Source organism: Maylandia zebra, linkage group LG4, assembly GCF_041146795.1.
Source record: "Maylandia zebra isolate NMK-2024a linkage group LG4, Mzebra_GT3a, whole genome shotgun sequence".
NCBI classification, from domain to species: Eukaryota; Metazoa; Chordata; class Actinopteri; order Cichliformes; family Cichlidae; genus Maylandia; species Maylandia zebra.
This window is the reverse complement of record NC_135170.1, coordinates 594,436-613,687: the sequence shown is the minus strand read 5'-3', so window position 1 is coordinate 613,687 and position 19,252 is coordinate 594,436. Positions and strand designations below refer to the sequence as shown.

Below are 19,252 nucleotides of genomic sequence, written 5' to 3'. Positions count from 1 at the left end.
CTGTCACCTTGACAGTGTCCTTCATCTCTCAGCTCACTCTGCAGGTTTCTCTCCCTTCTTTCAGGATCAGCTTTAAGGCGTTCCCGATACTTCTTTTGCCTTTCTGCTGCTGTTGTTGGTGCCATCTTACTCGCATCCTTAACATGGAACATAAATCACATTCAGCATGCATGCAGTATAAGAATGGTGATTGAATATAATAATAACTGATTTAAATAATTGGATAACTTAACAACCAAAGTATTAAACTCTCAACCCCATAACAATCTCACAACCGCGTTACAATCAAAAACATAACAGGGTTGAGATTTTTGCACAAACGGGCCGCTGCTCAATATAGTGAATACCAGACAGAGAACACATGGCATGCATGAAATTCAAAATCACCATATATTCAGGAACTAACAAAAAACTTTTCATAAGTAATAGTTTTCTTTTTTTCATGTTACGGTGTTGAGTCATTGAGGTTGACGACCACAATATCACAAGATAAATGACTAAAATAAAGGAAAAGAATGGAGCAACTTGCCTGTCTCTGGTCCTGTTGTCCAAAAGACTTCAGTGATGTCACTTCCTGATGTATACGAATTCTGGATCACACCATTGTATTTATGGGGGTGGGATCATTCATGTGACGGGGTTGAAGGGTTAGTCAGGTACAGGAATAATTGTGAATTTATTGAATAATTAACAATTAAATTTGAAAAAAAGAAATATTAACAGCAAAAGAGCACAAACAGATGTTTAGGTTGATACCAAAATTTATTGACTTTTTAAATAGTTTTATTTGGTATTTTCAAAGTAAACTTTCATCAAGGCCATGAGGGACATGACAAAATAGGTGGTGTCAAATGAAAAAACTGTATTATTTCCCATAAAAAGATCAAAATTAGTTCAGTTTTTTACACTGTATTAAATGGTACATTTCAATATATATGTAAAGCTGTTTAAACAGAAAGTTTGGTGACCCAATAGATGAAATACACCATAAGAGGTGAGAGGGACTCAAATTGTGCCATTTTCATGGAATGACTCGACTACACGACAACCTATGACTCAATGACCCACACATGAATCAACTTTATTTAGTTATTTATTTAATTTTGTACTTTTTTGATATTATTAGGATGATTTAAGTTTAACGAGTAAGTTCTGAGTTCATTCTTGCCACGTCTCTGAGTTTGCTTACAGCTGCAAGGCTCTTAAATACAGTAACAAAGTATTTGTATTTCTTTACCACTAACCTCTGGAAATTATATTACAATACTGTTCAAGAGTTTTGCGCTGTGTTGTAAATTAGTCTCCATGAAAAATGTGCCAATAAGGGCATCATTTGCAGAAAACGTCCATTTGAAATCAAAACTGAGTGTCACGATACGGACTGTGTTGTGACAGCTGAAACGCACAAGCGAAACGTCGTTCGGAGGATTCCTACGGACCGTGAACGCAGCACTGGACTCAGCCCTCCCATCCACCCTCTGTATCGATGTAGTTGTTTCAAAGATGGCGGACTTCCTGCCGTCCCGCTCCGTTTTATCTGCATTTTTCCCCAACTGCCTCCTTACAAGGGGCGAGGCAGAGCAGCTGCGGAAATCCAAAGAGATAGATAAGTGTATTCATCGAGACAAGACTTATGTTAAAAGGCTTGTAAAGATCTTATTGCTCGGGGCGGGAGAAAGCGGCAAGTCCACTTTCCTCAAGCAAATGCGTATTATTCATGGGCAGGACTTCGATCAGAAGGCCAAAGAAGAATTCAGGGCTACGATTTTTAGTAATGTTATTAAAGGTAAGCCGACATTATACCGACTGCTTTTCACATAGTGAAACAGGTTTGTTCCGACGTGTGTAGAGATGGGGCTGTAGGAGCAGCCAGTGGGAAGTTGCTAGCTTCTGTTCAGCCGATTTTCTGTGTTCGACCAAGCTAGTCTGGTTAGCTTGTTGAGTAGCCAAGAAACGCCTCTGCTGCTTGTGTGTGCATGGTGGATCTGAACGCAGCACTTGATCGTCTGTGATTAGTAAAAGCTTCGCCGATATTTACGTATGATTTCTGCTCTCTTGTTCAGTCAAAAACATGCAGACTGGTTCGTCTTTATGGACAAAGTTGAGGAAAAGGGAACCAGTTTATTTGGAGTGCACTGGGTGTGTTGTTTATTACTTTTAAGCCTCTAAGTGTTACATAATCGCTCTGTAGCGATGTCTTTTTGCGAACCAGGCCAGTTTTTCATTGCTTTGCGATAAAAGAGCAGACGCGAGCATGCTGTATTATGGGAAGTGTTGCCTTGTGTGGTTTGTCATGAAAGTTTTTGTAGGAAGTGCAGGGCCACCCATGCGAGAGCTGCCGTTTTGTTCCAGCTTAACTGGTTTTCATGCTTTCTGGAGATGTTTGCCAACATTTCAACTGGTCTAAACAGATATTTCTAGTCGCAGAATAATCATATTTATGACATTTTATAGGTGAAAATGGACGTTTTGTTTTTGTTGTTGAATTTGAATATAAATATTAAGTCATTTTTTTGTAATCAAATATTGAAGTAAACCGATGTCCAGATTCTAATTGTTGGCCAAAATAGTCAGCAGTTTACAGATGCAAAGTTATTCATTGGGACTTTCTATAGATAATTGATGAATAAATTAAAACATATTAGATAAGACTAATCTATAAAGGACCATTCATGTCTCTTTAAACATTGTTGAATAACTGAAATCTCACAACCTGCAACCTAACAGGAAAGGAAAAACCAGCTGTTTGTGAAGAAGCACAGCAAACCGTGACCGACAGTTACACAGCAAACAATCGTCAAAGGCATCTGGTAGAGTGAGGCACGTCTGTGGCGCTATGCTCATCACAGCACCATACTTTAAATCATCTAGGTTACTGTTAGCTGAGCTGACATAATTCTGCCCCGTACACGAGGAGGTTTTCTAGTTTTATTCAGTGACGTCTTCAAACTGGTCAAACTTGAGACACAGTTGCAGGCACTGGAGCTCCGAGTGCTCCGAACCTGTGGTTTCACACGTGTTTCACGTTGATACAGATCATACGTTGATTTCAGGGTTTTTCCAGAAAAAAACAGCATCAACTAACTAACTAGGCCTACTTTAAAGAATGATACCGTCCTACTTCCTTAACGTTTCGTCAACATTGAAGGATTCTTATGACCTGCAGCACATTTCCTCTTTCTACCGTCACTCTAACAATTGCTGACAGATGGCATATAAATCTTTTCAGGGTGGGACTCTCACCATGAAGTTTGGGAGTGATTCCTTTAGATTTCTTAGAGCAACTTTCTTATAACAGAGATGAGCAATTTCATCCTGGATGGCGAAATACCGAAATTTGTCAATCCCACCATGATGTCACGAAAACTCGCTTTGCAATTTAACGTCACCGCTGTCTTTACACTGAACGAAGATAACTGATCTGACCAAATCCCTCAGAGGAGTTGCTAAAAATACAAGATCTGAAAATATCACCAAAATTATACATTGAGTTAAAAATGGCTGACTTCATGTTGTTGGTTCTTTTTGTTGAGACTTTTTACGCCCTGTTGTCTTACAGGCTGCCAAATGTCAGACTCATAGATGAAACGTAGTGCAGCGGCTGCTTTTTGAAATTTTGTAGGTGGTGCTTGGAGACAGTGTGCAATAGGGCTGCCACGATTAGTCGACTACTCACGATTACGTCGACTATCAAAATCATCACGACTGATTTAATAGTCGACGCGTCGTTTGAAGCTTTATAAGATCACAAAAGACGCAGGAATAAGTAGCAGGATTTAAGAGTGTAATAACGGACTGAAACAGAAGATGGCAGCACTGCATGTACAAGGATGCCAGCTGCTGTTAAACCCCGAAGAAGAAGAAGCTGTGTCCCAGAATTCATAGCGCCCCAGCTCAGTTTCCAACAATGGCGGCAGCTAGTTAGTTTTAATATCCATCCATTCGCTTCCGCTTATCCTTTTCAGGGTTGCTTCAGGCCGTTTAACGGCACCAGGATGGACCTGAGTGATGCCCCGATCGTGTCATTTGTAGCACATACCCAGTGCATAGAAGAATACATATCCACCATGATTGTTCATCCAGTTTAGTTTTCTACCATTGTTACCACATGAAGTGTTGGCCCTAGTCATCATATCCTGCCTAGAAATGTTCCTGCCCTTGTGCTAATGCAGAGTCACAGTCAGATATATGAAACGTGCGTACTTGCTGATCTTGTTGTTACCAGCTTACGTATTGTGAACCCCGGGCTCGTGCATGCTGCCTGCAGTCTGTTGAGCTGAAGTGTAGAAAGTAGTGACGATGTTAAATACATGAATCAATCATGTCTGAGGAGGAAGTCAGAAAGGCCAAAGGGACAGTGACTGTGGCTCGCTGTCACACAGAGTCTGGATGTTAAAGTTCAAAAAGTAAATGAGATCAGAAAAAGAGAAAGCAACAAAAAGCCTGATCTGTCAGCCTGAGATCAGAAACTCAGGGAAGTGAAAAACTCATTATTGACATGAGGTAGTGACGCCTGTTACTACAAAACTGCCAGAATACAGAGTAAGACAAAAATATTGCTGCATGTCAAAGCTGATCTGCAAACACACAGTTCATCGTGGAAGGGTTTCTGATTGGTGGCAGTTTGTAAACACCCGTCTGACACACACGTGCAGCTCTGTGTTTCTATGCCAGGCGAGCAGTCTCAATCAGTCTCTTTCATACGCTCATTGGGCTGAAGGTGCTGAATTTGAATCGACCAATCAGCAGCAGCCTGTGTGTGATCCCTGGGCAGGAAATCCCTGCTGAGATACAAACACACTGTGGGTCCCACTGAGAAACCTGTGACAGCGTGAGCACGACGACACGTGTGTGAGTCTGCAGCACTGAAACAATGGCCCCGGAGCAGCTGGCGTTGTTGTGGATGCAGACTGTGTCCTCGTTGAAATCGTGTGGTTCACTGTGTTTGTGTAAAGGTCGTTTCTTTTTCTTTTTTTTTTTCTTTCTTTCTTTTTTTTTGTGTCCCGTTTGGATCTTTAGCATCAGAATTGTTGTCTTAAGGCCAAGAAAGATGCCAAGCAGATTTATTTTACCAAGTGGATCATCATGGCCTTGCCATATTGGTCCATTTGTTTGACCTTTATTATAATTATGAATTTATTTTATTTTCAGTTGCTACAAACGGGACAGACGTGACTGGGGGATAGGACAGGGAGAAAGAATGAAAGGAAGAGAGGGAGAGAAAGAAAACCAAAGGGGAGAAGAGACGGTGAGAAAGGGGGGAAGAAAGAAAAAAAAAACACAAACAAAAAAAACACCTGGGTCACCTGTATGGAGAAAAAAACAGAAGAGAAAGCAAACAACAAAGAGCAACATAATAAAAACAGCACCATCACAATAAACTAGCTAGCAGTAGATATCAGTAGATACTAAATAATAAACGATATTGTGCAGCACGCAAGATAGACAGCGCACAATGTGCTTTGAGGCAGCAGCCAAGAAAGCTGTAGTCCGCGTCTGTGAATACCCGTGTGTACACCTGTGAACATGGACGCTTGTTTTTAAAAGGTTCCTTCATGTAATGATCTGCTAGAGGGTGTGTGGTGGGGGGGGGGCCACAGCCCCGTCCTCCAGGGCATGAAGCAGGTATGGAGGAGATCAAAACTCCAGACATCCAGAGGCCCCCAGAACACAAGAGACCAAGGAAGACCAACAGAGGGGCAGCCGCGCCACTGTCCCAGAAAGAGCTGAGGAGAGTCCCAGATGAGGGCTCACTCAGCAGCCGCGGAGCAGAAGCCAGGGGGAGTTGCAGTGACGCGCCCGTGAGCTCCGCCGGCAGCCAGCCGTGCCTGAGTGACCGAGCCCCAGGCCGAGAGGCCGGGGGCACCCCACCTCCGAAGTGGCCCGAGCGAGCCCCAGGCTCCAGGCCCCGATAAGCAGCCGCCAAGGAGTGAGCCGGTGTGTACCTGGACGCCCATCCCCGGACACAAAGAACCACCAACGCACCGATACCTGAGGGAGTCCGCCACTGGCAGGGGAAGTGGTGGTAGGGGGAGATAGGCCTCCAAACCTTGGAGGGCCTGAGATGTCCCCAGAGAGGTGGCGCCTGACACCCAACCTGACATATAGACACAGACATACAGGCACACACAGACACAAACATCCATTCCCACCCTCATGCTCTCATATGCACTTACTCCACACTCAACCAACGTGGAGACAGACATAAAGAGACGCTGTACACACAATCACACTCCCCAAGCGTACTCTACAAACCGGGTCTAGGTGCCCCCGCCCCTGGAGGGGGAACTGCACCCAGACCCAGGTGGTGTTACCCTTTTCCCTGCGGTGGGGAGAGGCAGACCGCCCCGACTCCGCAGCAGCAGGGAGGCCCCACACTCCAGACCGCAGTCGGACGGCCAACTCCTCCTCCTAGCCCCCCCGCTCCAGCAGGTCGCAGAGAATGGGGGTGAGAGAAGACTCCAAACCTCCCTCCACCCACTCATTGTAGTGTTGATGCATGTGTGTTCTAAGGTGCATTTAAAACCCAGGAGGGCATGGAGCTACCTGCCAGAGAGCAGCAGGTAAGCGCATGGTCCCTCCTGCTAGCCCTCAATGTCTACGTGTATTTAAAATTGAGAGGTGGGCAACGACGCCAGGGGTGAGGTGTACACCCTGATGGTACTTTGGACTCCGTGTATCGTGCCCACCCCCAAGATCCTATATGTATGTGTAATGAGAGTGTGAGTAATGTGAATGTCTAAGTTGTGGGATAAAATTGAGGCAGAGGCAGCCAGAAGGGGACGGGGGGGGGGGGTAGCCTCCTCTGCACCCTGGTGACATACCCCTACTCCAAGGCCCTGCATTTGTGGGTGGTTGTGGTGGAGCGGGAAGAGGGAGGCAGCTGGAGATGGGGAGGGAAGGAAGGGAGGGGCAGGTAACCCCTCCCTGGGGCCAGCTCCCCCGCTGACCCCAGTAGGCACCCCCATACTCCGCGACCCACCAGGGAAAGGGGGCCCAGGCCCATCCAGACCGGGGCCCAGTGCAGCAGCGCCCCCCGGCCCCACAGAGCCCAGGACAGTCCACCCAACCCCACCACAGAGAAAACTGCACCCACCCCACCATCCACTCTTCTTCCAGACTACATGAGACAATAAACACCCAGGCTGAGATCTTCCTCCACCTCTCCTGTATCTCCCCCTCCTGCAGAGAGAGCTCCTGGGGAGAGGAAAGGTCGTTTCTTAGTGAGGACAGCCACAGCTGCATGTATTACACATGTATGTTTGGCTGTGAAAGAGAGAGAGGTGTTTTTGTCAGCTTATCGTCCACCCTCAGATTTTAGAGCAGGTGATGTCATCACGCAAAATTCTTCATTAAACTTAAACTGTTTGAAAACATTCATAATATATTAAGAGAACACCTTAATAGATCGAGGAGCGGTTTTAAGTTCTCCTCTTGCTCCAAGTCTTTGGAGGCTTTGAAGAGGAGTTTCTCTCCTCGTTTGAAGAGAAACCATCAAACGTTACAAAAATGAAAGTAAGAGCACAGTCCTGATATGCAGAAGTAGTTAAGCACACAAAACGTACGGAAGAATAAAACAGAACAATGATAAAGACGTGGAGCTCAGCAATGCAGAAGCTTAAACAGTGTAACTTCCTCTAATCTTATTCATCTCTCTCCTATGTTGTTTTCCCAAATACAGAAATGTGCTTCATTGTCAGGGCAGCTTCTGAAACCACGGTTACCAAAGTATCACAGTTCATTAGTAATAATCAGCCTGGCTCAGCGATGGTCAGAGCGCTGGTAGCTGCACCAATCAAGTTTATCATCATTGTCTGATTCCAAATAGACGGCGTCGGCCTCGCTGTACTTTCATGTTGCACACTGGCAGCACAGACATGTGTGGGCAGCACAGACATGTGTGGGCAGCACAGACATGTGTGGGCCTGCACAGGGAGTGGTGTTCCTGACTCATCCTCATCAAATGAGGAAACACAGGAGGATAGTTAGGACTGCTGCTGTGTTGTTGTTGTTGTGTAACTTTGTAAATGCAGACACGCGTGTTAGTAGCGTCTCAATTCCCCCTCTGCTGTTTTGGTCTTGTTTTTCAAACAAAGGTCAGAGTCGATCTTATGTCAGTAATCTGGGGTTATTACACAGAGCTGCTGGTTTGCTTTCCTCCCCAGCACCTGTGTCATGGTTGCTTCCAGATGCTTTTCTCATACAGTCACTGGCAGCTGTGAGCTCCATGACTTTTGTGTAGCTTTGCAGATGTTGCTCGTTGTAATCTCACAGACCATGAGATGTTCTAAAGAGACAGTCACATCCTGTCTCCATGACTCCCTGTGTTCCTGTGTCATGAAGTATACAAATACATTTACATGTTTTCATACATGTATGTCTTTGTGGTATTTTTCACTATTTGCACTGTTTAGTGATCTTATAAGTCAAATTGTAAAAGTGATATGCAGATGAGTCAGTTATGAAGCTGTAACTTGGAGCCCACATCTGGCCCAGCACACAGATCGCTCATGTGTTTTTGTCACTGTCTGCAGGCATTCGAGTGTTAGTGGATGCTAGAGAGAAGCTGCACATCCCATGGGGTAACACGTCCAACCAGCGGCATGGAAACACTATGATGGCATTTGACACTCGGTCGGCGATGGCTCACGGTCACGGCATGGTGGAGCCCAAAGTTTTTCAGCACTACCTGCCGTCAATCAAGGCCCTGTGGGCGGACCAGGGCATCCAGAATGCCTACGATCGGCGCAGGGAGTTCCAGCTGGTGAGTGAATCTGCTCAAGTCCAGTCGGCTGTCAGGTGACACCTAAAAAACCTTAACTGGTATTCTCACCAAACGCTCAGCTGAAATCGTTATTTAACCCTGTCATGCAGGAATTGTGACAACCTCAGTCTGGATTTTATTCTTTAGTATTTTTATCCATCTTCAGTCATGAAAAGATGAATAACAATCCTGATTGAGGTCGTCATAATGCATGACAGGGTTAAATGACAATAACTACAATGATACAGGTCATACATCTGTAGTAACATTAAAGAACCAGTGGGTGGCAGAGTGTGGGGCGACACATCAGAGTGTAGTGGTTTATGTGCAGGTACACCATCAACACTGACACAAACACAACAGCCTTTGAATAGCTGTCCACTGTAGTGACCAGTATGGTGAAAGGGTGACAGCAGGGGTCAAACAAGATAAACATTTATTGAACACTCAAACAATGTTTTTTAAACATAAATGTGAAGAAAAACCGACAGGAATATTATTCCAGTTTAAATAAACTTAAAAAAAGAAACTTTAACTTTAAATATCCTGTCAAAATGATGCAAGTTAGAAATATGAACATGCTGCCAAAACCCCAGAAAAAGTAAATGAGAGCAAACACAAGGTTGGAGCCGCATGTAGACGAGCTGGGCGCTGCTGCAGGAGTGGAGCTAATAAACTGTGCGGGCCATTCAGTGTCTTTCCCTGAGTGCATCATTACACTGCAGCTGCATCTGAATCTGCACAGGTGCAGCTCAGCAAAGTGCGCTGACTTGGTTCAACATTACTGCAACAGGGAAAGTGAGGCAGGCTGCACTGGTGCATTAGTGACAGCTTCACTTGAAACGCCTTCACTGCATCACACATGTTCATGAACTGACAGGTTTCCTTGCTGAGCTCAAAAACTCTGTTGAACTTTTATCCCAACTCAGCCAGCGGAGCTCTGCATGAAGGAATGTCGGCAAACTCTGAATCTATTTCCCACATAAAAGACTGAAACTGACGGTGATTTAAACTTTTAGCTCAGGTAAAATGTACGGTCTGCGTCACGGTGATCATTACATGCTCCATTTTTAGGACTTCACCACACAGCCTTTCCTGGTGTGTGATGCAGTGATGTGCTGTTAACTCACCGGTACATTTCTCCTGCATCTTTACTCGCATCCTGCTGACTAGTCCGCTTTTTTCACCGCACAGCACCGGCGCTCCATCTGTTGTAAGTCCAACAAGTTTGTCCCAGGGCAGTTTCATGTCGTTACACTTTGACATACGTTTTAAAAAATGTCTTTTCCTGTCGTTGTCCCGTGCATCGATTTAATGTCCAATATTTCCTCTCCACGGATGAAGATGGTCAGCTGTGCAATGTCCATCATGTCTGTCCTTTCATCCACAGCCGACTATGCAATAAAGTTTTTGCTTCTTTCACACAACTGTGTTCTTAAATCAGTGACCATCTCACAAACCGATCAGCAATCGTATTTCTGCTCAGGCTCACATTTGCCAAACTCTGTGTTTTGTCTGGACACAAGACGTCGCACAGCTTCATCCTGCAGCTCTTGTGTGGTACCGGGCTGATTTGGCTCCTCTGCTACAATAAAACTTGCTTTCACAACAGCTTCACTTTGTGGTTTTGCTCTGGTGACAAACGTCTGCTGAAACGTCAGATTCTTCTTTAGCTCGTCTACTTCCTGTAGTTTCTGCGTTTCGGTTTTTCGGCTTATCCTGACGTTTTGTCTCGTAGTGCCGTCTTAAATTAAATTCCTTCATTACAGCCACATTAGCTCCACTAATAAGACGCACGGGTTTACCAGCATGTCTGTAAACATATATTCAGCCTCCCACCGGCGCTGAAAGGCTCTGCTTTCAGAATCGTTTCTCGCCACCATTGTGAGCGGCGAGCTTCACAATAACAGAAGTTTGGCTTGATTGACGCGGGAATGTTCCCAGGTAGCCTAGCGTTCAGCAAGGAGGCTGCAGCGCTGCATTATGGGATCTGTTGTCTGTGTGTTATTAGCGTCTCATATCGCCAGGCCATGCATAACAGTAATAAAAAATCTATATAAAATGATCTGGCGGGCCGGAAGTGGCCTTGACTTTGACACATGTGGGTTAGAGGATGTTTGCATTCACTGAATCAAACAACCCACTAGGGCTGCCACGATTGGTCGACTAGTCACGATTACGTCGACTATCAAACTCGTCGACGACTGATTTAATAGTCGACGCGTCGTTTGAAGCTTTGTAAGATCACAAAAGACGCAGGAATAAGTAGCAGGATTTAAGAGTGTAATAACGGACTGGAACAGAAGATGGCAGCACTGCATGTACAAGGATGCCAGCTGCCGTTAAACCCCGAAGAAGAAGAAGAAGCTGTGACCCAGAATTCATAGCGCGGCCCAGCTCAGTTTCCAACAATGGCGGCAGCTAGTTAGTTTTAATGTTACTCTTATTATTCTTTCTGGGTCACAAAATAAACGTTTAACATATTTTCAGGGAGAATGTAGCTGTGTAAACCTCAAATATCTGCTCAGTTTATCAGGACACCACATATTTTCAAAAGCGCTCCGACGTTTTCGGAGACGTCTGTTACCCACTAGCTCGATAGCGAGCCAGGGGCAAGGCTCACTAGCGCGGTGAGAACACCGGACTCCCGGCAAATCGTCTTCAAACCCACCGCCGTCTTTCACTACTCAGGTTAAACATGATATATGAGTCACTTAGATAACTTAAAAATGTTGTTGTTTGGCGCTTTTTTTTGTATTTTATTTGTTCCTGAGTAAATCGGTTTGTCTGAGATTAAAGTTATAGTTCTTACACAGCTGAATAAACATCAAGCAGACAGCTGATTATCAGAAGTGTGAGATGCTGGAGAATATACTCCGGTGTCCTGTTATATTTTAGATAGCAAGGAGTTTATTAAACTTCACCGAAACAATCTGCAAATTTCAATAAAATGTAATAAACTATCATCTTGTCTTTATTTTTAGTTAGCACCTTAAACACTTAAAGCTGTAAGCTAATGATAGTTATATAAGAGCAGATGCTGCTGGTGCAATAAGCTGTACTTTTACGTCCAATGGATGATGATCTGATTAGTCGACTAATCGCAAAATTAATCCGTGACTAGTCGACTATCAAAATAACCGTTTGTGGCGGCCCTACAACCCACCAAACCCACGATACAGTTGGAAGAAACAGGTAGTTCCAGTTTTTCAGGTTTCCACATGCCACGGTCTCTGCAGTGAGGCTGACTGTTGCATATCTACCCTGGATGACACAAACACAGCTGAACCCTTATTCATGGGAGTTTCACTAGTAATCAAAAGCCGCCATCTTCTTCTGATGCCACCCACAACCTCAGATGAAACCACTGCCTGCTGTCTGAGCATGCTCTATGGTTCATCTTTGCTTTTAGATAAAGACGGGGAGAATAGATGAAGGAGACCTGAGTGTGCCCCTGCCCAGGGTCAGAGGGGATGGGCTTCAGTGTAGAGCAGGGCGATATGGCCAAAAATATTTATCACGATATATATTTGAAAATTTGCGATAACGATATAACTGACGATATAATTGATGCGAGACAAAATACAACTCCACAACATTACTAGCACAAAAAAAACCCATCCATTTATTGTCACTTAAACAAGAAGCTGTTTTTATGTACATTAAAGCTTTATAAAAATTTAACAGTGCAAATGCAAATTCCTTGCTGAAAGTTTAACCCAAAGGCATTTCCAGTAGAAATGGGCTGACATATCCTGAGCATAACCATGTATAATATCCACTGAAGTTAAAAAGAGGTGCTTTGCAACATTAAACTGCAGTGTGCCAAATAAAAAAGTCAAATATGTATTTCTCGGACCATAAGGTGCACGGGATTATAAGACACATCAAGCGAAACAAAGCAGTCAGATAAATCAAACTTTATTAAACTCATTCTTCTTGCTTCCTCCACTTCTGTACCATTGATTCATTAATGTTGAATTCTCTGGCAGCTGCTCTATTCCCATGTTGTTGCAGTATATTAATGACTAACCTCGTATTGTGGATGGATTATCTCAGTTGTTCTCCTGACTGAAGTTTGGTCCGTTTACAGCATCCTGCCATGCGATTGTATTTGTCTCTAACCATCAGGAACCTTAACGTTAACTTTTATAAGTGGAAAAGTGTTAGCGTTCATCCTCCAGCTTCACTGTTTATGTTATGCTAACATAGCTGTGTCGCTAGCGATCACGTAGCACATCATTATATACCAGCTAGCCCAACTTCAGTAACCCTACAAACGTCACTGCTGTTTAGTTTCCTGTCTTCATTTATGTTGGAAGTGATAGCAGAGCTGTACGTTTGAATGTTTTCAGAAATCTCTCAGTCAGAACATGCTATATCATGGAAACTAGCGAGCTAACCTCCTGCTAACCTCCTGCTAACTTCTAACTTAAATGTAATAAATTCTGTTTTCATGGATGCCTGGAATTTAAACTTCATAGTTACACCTGGTAAAGCAGCAATGCTGATTGTTTTATTAAAGATGAAAGAATTTAGACAGTTTTTAACTCTCAGTGATGTTCGTTTGACTTTGGGACCTGAAGACGGAGTTTCGGACCCAGATTACTCCCAGATTTATGAGCACCTTAGTGCGACAAATACGGCAATAACGACGGCCCGCCTGCATGTTCTGCAAAAAAACTGTGCTTTGGTGTGTATCTGACGGACAAACACCAAACCAGTTCCACATCACTGAAGTTGCACCATTTTTACAAACCAATTCTGGTTCATCCGTTTCACTCAACGATCCGCGTTCCCCCTTCTCATTCTCCGTCGCCGCCATGGTTTTTCCACCATGTGCGTATGAAAACAAAGCCACTGCGCATGTGTGTTTTACCCATATTCTATCGTGATATTTTATTTTCTTATTGTTGCCCAAAATTATACCGGTATTACTGTGAACGGTATAATATGGCCCAGCCCTACTCCAGTGCTTAGTAATATGGATCCATGGCTTGAGACAGTAATGAGAGAGGAAACCTACAAAGATGCAGTCTGAGTGCTGCGTACCTGCAGGATACAACAGGGCTTCGTAGACACCAACAAAGCTGTGATGGTTTGGGTTTAGCATCACTGGCTGAACTGGGTCATACAGGTACTGTTTTATTATTTGGCTCTGACTCCCAGGCAGTCCCATTACATGGACAGTTTCTACTGTTCAGCTGCTCGAGCTAATCCATGAGCTTGGCTCTAAAAACCTTGTAGGATTGTGTTGTGGATGCATCAGTCTAAAAGCAGCTAAATGTATTTTTCTAAAAGAAAAAGGATGGGTGGTATCCCATTAAGTAAATGACATTAATGCGAACACCTCCCATGCAGAGGAGGGTCTCATGTGTCACATCTGACATGGATCTCCACTCTTTCTCTTTCAGGGGGAGTCGGTCAAGTATTTCCTGGACAATTTGGAAAAACTCGGACAGTCGGTAAGTCCCAAACACACACTAACAGAATAAAAGTGTAGTAACACAACTTTGTGTGTTATTTTACACATTTAGGGACAAAGTCTCAGACATGTGGACGATTTTAGCCAAAAACTGAAAACTGCTAAGAGCTTAACTCAGCAGTTTCAAACTATCCAGCTGTGACGAGGAGACGAATGAGTTTGTTTTTCAGCTGTTTCACTGGACCGTGAGTTACTCTTTGACATGTTTAGCTCAGTTCACGAGGCCTGGCACTGAAACTGAACTGGGCTTCCCAGAAACTAGATCATCCATCCCTCCACCCATCCCTCCCTTCATCCACCCATCCATCCAGCCATCTAGCCACCCATCCATCCATCCCTCCACGCACCCATGCATCCACTAATCCATCGACCCAGCCACCAATCCATCATTACAGTCTATTCGTGATTTAATAAGGGAGTGGATTGTTTTTTGGATTTTGTTTCCCACACGTGGCGAGGTCGGTTTGATAGTTTTTCCCTGTAAAAAATGAAATCATTATTTAAAAACTGCGTTTTGTGTCATCTGTGTCCAAGAGCCGAACATGCACACATAAATCATAAGAGTTTTTCATGCACTGTAATTCTGCATCGAATATGCTGATATCAGTAAACCTGTAAATGAAATGCAGAACACCAGATTATACTTCCAAAGTTTTGATGTGCCATAATTGGATTTTCAAATGTGGAAAAACAAACACTGACAACATCTAAGCACATCAGAAGGCAGTGGGATTTTCCCGCACTATGACAACACATGTCTGGTCTCATCTGGGAGGTTATTGGTGATATTTTCTTTGCGTTAGCTTTCAGAGATTAACTGTGAATCCCAGAACGTTGTGTTTTCCAGGTCTGGTTCGGTGTGTGGCATTAGTTAGTGTGTTTATTTAGCCACTTTCTTTGGATATTCCTGCAATTCAGAGCCGTGTAAAGATCAAAAGTACTTTTTTAATCTTTTAGATAAAGAGCATAAATAAAAGTAAAAGTTCTTTAAGGACCACAGAGCAGCCTTTTGTGTCTGACAGCGAAACGTCAGACGACTTTGAAGGGAGACGCTGAGTGCTGAGGGTGTGGACAGTGGTGCGAGTACTTTGAGGAGCTCCTCAGTCCTATTGGCATGTCACAGGGCAACAACAGTCTGGGGATGGGGGTGATTTGTCCATCAGTAGGGATTGAGTTCACTATAATCAAACCACACTGCTGGGCAGGCTCTGCACGGCTCTGCACGGCTCTGCATGCTGTGGGTTGTCCTGGTTGATGCGCCTCCACAGCAATGCATGGAATTTAAAGCCAGTGCCTTAGGACTGTAGGATTGGCACATTGGGAGGTCATCTTTTCTTTTGGTAGCTGATCTCTGAGTTTCTTTTAAAAACAGTTGTTTGTTTTGTTTGTTGTGTTTTTTAAGTAACTCTTAAGTAGATCAGTGCAACTTTACCAGTGTAAAGTGTTTTGGTGTAAATCTTGACAAAAGCATATCACACTGCAACACTTATCTGCTTGCAGGACTACCTTCCCAGCCAGCAGGACATCCTTCTGGCCAGAAAACCCACCAAGGGCATCCACGAGTATGATTTTGAGATTAAGAATGTGCCTTTCAAAATGGTGGACGTGGGTGGGCAGCGCTCTGAGAGACGGCGCTGGTTTGAATGTTTTGAGTCGGTCACATCCATCCTCTTCCTTGTGTCCTCCTCTGAGTACGACCAGGTGAGTTATGTGGAAGCAGAGTGTTGCTCAGTATGCTAACCTGGCTAAAGATTCAGCTAACAGCAGTTAGTTGGGTCTTTGTCTTCTTACTGAGTTCAGATTGATTGGAAAGCCTGTCTCGAACCCTCTGATGTTCTGTCTACTGGTGTTTTTCATGGAAACCTTCACTAAGTATCCTGCTTTGTTTACTTTGGTTAATGTCATTTAGGGATGTTTTTGTCCAGTGGTGAAGCAGCTTTGAGTCTAACAGTGGTGTGCAGTGATGCTGATTACATAACGAGTATGTATAACAATAAATGGAGGCGTTTGGGAGAGGGGGGTTGCAAAGCAGCTTGCAGGGCAGCAGCAGCTCCATGCAGGGTGATGCAGTTAGATAGCGTGCCCCAGTAGGATATGCATGAAGGAACCGACTGAGCCAACAGCTGGACAAACGTAGAGACTGATCCATCTGTAGATCTCAGCTAACCTGCAGCGCTCTGGCTGGACTCCACAGTCGGCCTTAACCTCAGTCTGTGCTCAGATTTGGTGGGTGTGCTTACCATCATTAAAATGTTTGAGAACAGGACATCATATTTTAGACTTCAACTTTCCAAAACCACATCAAAGTTGATTTTCCTAGAAGTTTTAGAGGCTTAGTGATCGATGCCCATGATACCACCATCCAGCATGGCTCCGTCACAGTGCACGCTGCTGCGATGGTGAAAGCTACTAGAAATCCTGCTATTTTACTTCTGCTGGTTGAGTCGAGCTGCTTTTCATACCACATGTCTGCGTTCTAACACATCCAGGTGCTCATGGAAGACCGGCAGACTAACCGACTGAGCGAGTCACTAAACATCTTTGAGACCATAGTCAACAACCGGGTCTTCAGCAATGTCTCCATCATCCTCTTCCTCAACAAGACGGACCTGCTGGGGGAGAAGGTGAAGCAAGTGTCCATCAAAGACTACTTCCCCGAGTTCTCTGGTGACCCCATGAGTTTGGCGGATGTCCAGTGCTTCCTGGTGGAATGCTTTCGCAAAAAGCGTCGCGAGCAGCAACAGAAGCCTCCGCAGCAACTGAAGCCTCTGTACCACCACTTCACCACAGCCATCAACACTGAAAACATCCGGCTGGTGTTCCGTGATGTCAAGGACACCATCCTGCACGACAACCTCAAGCAGCTGATGCTGCAGTGAGGGAGCGCGGCAGGGAAGGGCGGAGGCAAAGGGAACATGGCTTGCAGTGTCTCTTTCAGCAGCCATAGGAGGAGCGGACAGCGCCACTGCTTTCACCCACCCAGGATTTGGCTCTGCCCCTCACTGTTGAACTTGACTGTGTATTAAAGCAACCACTACTATGGCCACTCCCCCCTGTGCTTCTTTGCTTAACAAGCGTGTTCACTGTAACTTATAACAGCCCACTGTGGCTGAGTTCTTCCTGCCCTTAGACCCATGTAACTGACCTGTAGTCCTCACTCTCTCAGGCCACGCCCACACTCCTGAGCATCCTTTATAGTGTCCCTGTATCCTGCTGGAGAGGAGGGGGTGATGCAGGCCGCTATCAGTGACTGTTACCGAGGTGTTGTTGTAAATGTGCTCTTCACTGTGCCTTGGTGTGGATTTATACTTTTCTAATCATTTTGTTTTCTATTGTATGAACATACTGTTTTAACCTATGCATTTTTCTATCTCATAGGGGTTTACACTTTGACATTTGGACTGTTACAGTTATTCAAAGATGTCGGGGTGCTGCAGACACAAACACGCCGCTTGTTGAAAGCCGGTCGGGGTTTGGGGTGACCCACAGTACTGGTGCTGTTTCTCAGGGCACCATTTCTAAACCACTACTGTGATTTGATACAGTGCAGAGCATGTGTACCTTACCCTTGCACCAGTCAAACGGGTTTCCCCTTTATTTGCCACAAAACCGGCCGGAGTTGTACTTCAGAAGTACTCTGGCCGTCGACCTCAGCCTTATTTTACTGCGAGTGATTTGACCCGTGTGCTTGCACATATGCTAACATGTGATTTGTGGATGCTGCCTCATTGACAGTGGTTAAAGATAACACTAAGGGACAAATGTAAAGCGGCTTTTCTCAGACGGATGGCAGATGTTGCAGCGCGGGTTGAGCCCCTGGGTTTTCTTCAGTGGTACAGAGAGAGGGATTTTTCTCCTCAATAGAATTATCGCCTTAAGTGTTGCGTATTGCACTGCAGGCGATGAGGTGGCCATCTTGCCTTTTGTCTTAATCAGCTCTTCATGTTGCAGGCCGCCCCTCACCACAGGGACATATTCCCACTGCAGTCTGTGCAGCTAGTTTCTGCTGGCTGCTCTCGTTTTGTATAAAGTTCACGTGTCCATTCTAACACATGTGTCCCTCACATCGACCTAAAGCTTGTTGCAACCGCTCCACACAGTATAATGGTAAGTGTTATTTTGCTACGTGGTGTTTTTGGTTTGGGGTTTTTAAGCAGAAGCAGGCATCTATTAGACTGTCTTGTGTTGTTTAAGGGGCTTCCTGTGTCTTTACAACACGAATGCCACAATCCTGTACGTGTCCCTGCAAATAACAGGCTCCGCTGGTCCATGCTAACCAGTTGTAAAAGTAGTCTTGTTGTCTTTTTGGGGGTGAGCAGTTCCACACTGTAGACTTTTGAACAATGGGAACATTCTGTGTGCGTCAGCATGGGTATTTTTTTTGTACTTTCTAATTGTGATAATTGCTAATGTTGAATAAGTAAAGAATACTTAATGTTAATCACTGTTAATAAGTGTTGTGCACAGACTTGTAACTGAGCTGCAAAGCTTCAAAGGGACACGAGGCAACTGAGAAACTGGCTGAAAAGGTTTGTCTGATGTGACCACAGAACTGTGCATTTACAAATACTATCATTAACTTCTTTGTCTTATCAGATCTGCACCTGCAGTGTTGACTCAACTCAAATAAAGTTTCCTCAAATACAACAGGTGACAAAAACCTGTGTGGGCTGCCAGAGCGATTTCACACTGTGCAGGGGGGGCTTGGAAGAGACCACTCCCATCAGGATGATAGATAATCACTGTCGATGACTGAGTGACCCATCACTAAATGAGGCGGTCAGAGTTTGATTTGTGGGCGTGTCATGTTCAGCTCACTGATGCTGTGACAAAACAGGACTGTGTGTGTGTGTGTGTGTGTGTGTGTGTGTGTGGTCTGAGCGTCTCATGTCACTGAAGCTTGTTGTTGAAGTGTTATCAGGACAGGCCTGCACCCTGACACCACCCTGATTGTGATTGTTGTCACACAGAAGTATGAGTGTGTTTGTGAGGTCACAGTCTGA

The 19,252-nt window shown here is 44.6% G+C and overlaps 1 protein-coding gene across 1 annotated transcript; it reads left to right on the top strand.

Moving 5' to 3' along the window:
* The first annotated feature begins 1,471 nt into the window (after positions 1–1,471).
* gna13b (guanine nucleotide binding protein (G protein), alpha 13b) lies at positions 1,472–18,896 on the top strand. Its single transcript, XM_004573127.5, has 5 exons — positions 1,472–1,786; positions 8,535–8,764; positions 14,179–14,229; positions 15,750–15,950; positions 16,739–18,896. Exons 1-5 carry the CDS (start codon positions 1,504–1,506, stop codon positions 17,126–17,128), a joined length of 1,155 nt encoding a protein of 384 aa, XP_004573184.1. The 5' UTR covers positions 1,472–1,503; the 3' UTR covers positions 17,129–18,896.
* The last annotated feature ends 356 nt before the right edge of the window (positions 18,897–19,252 follow it).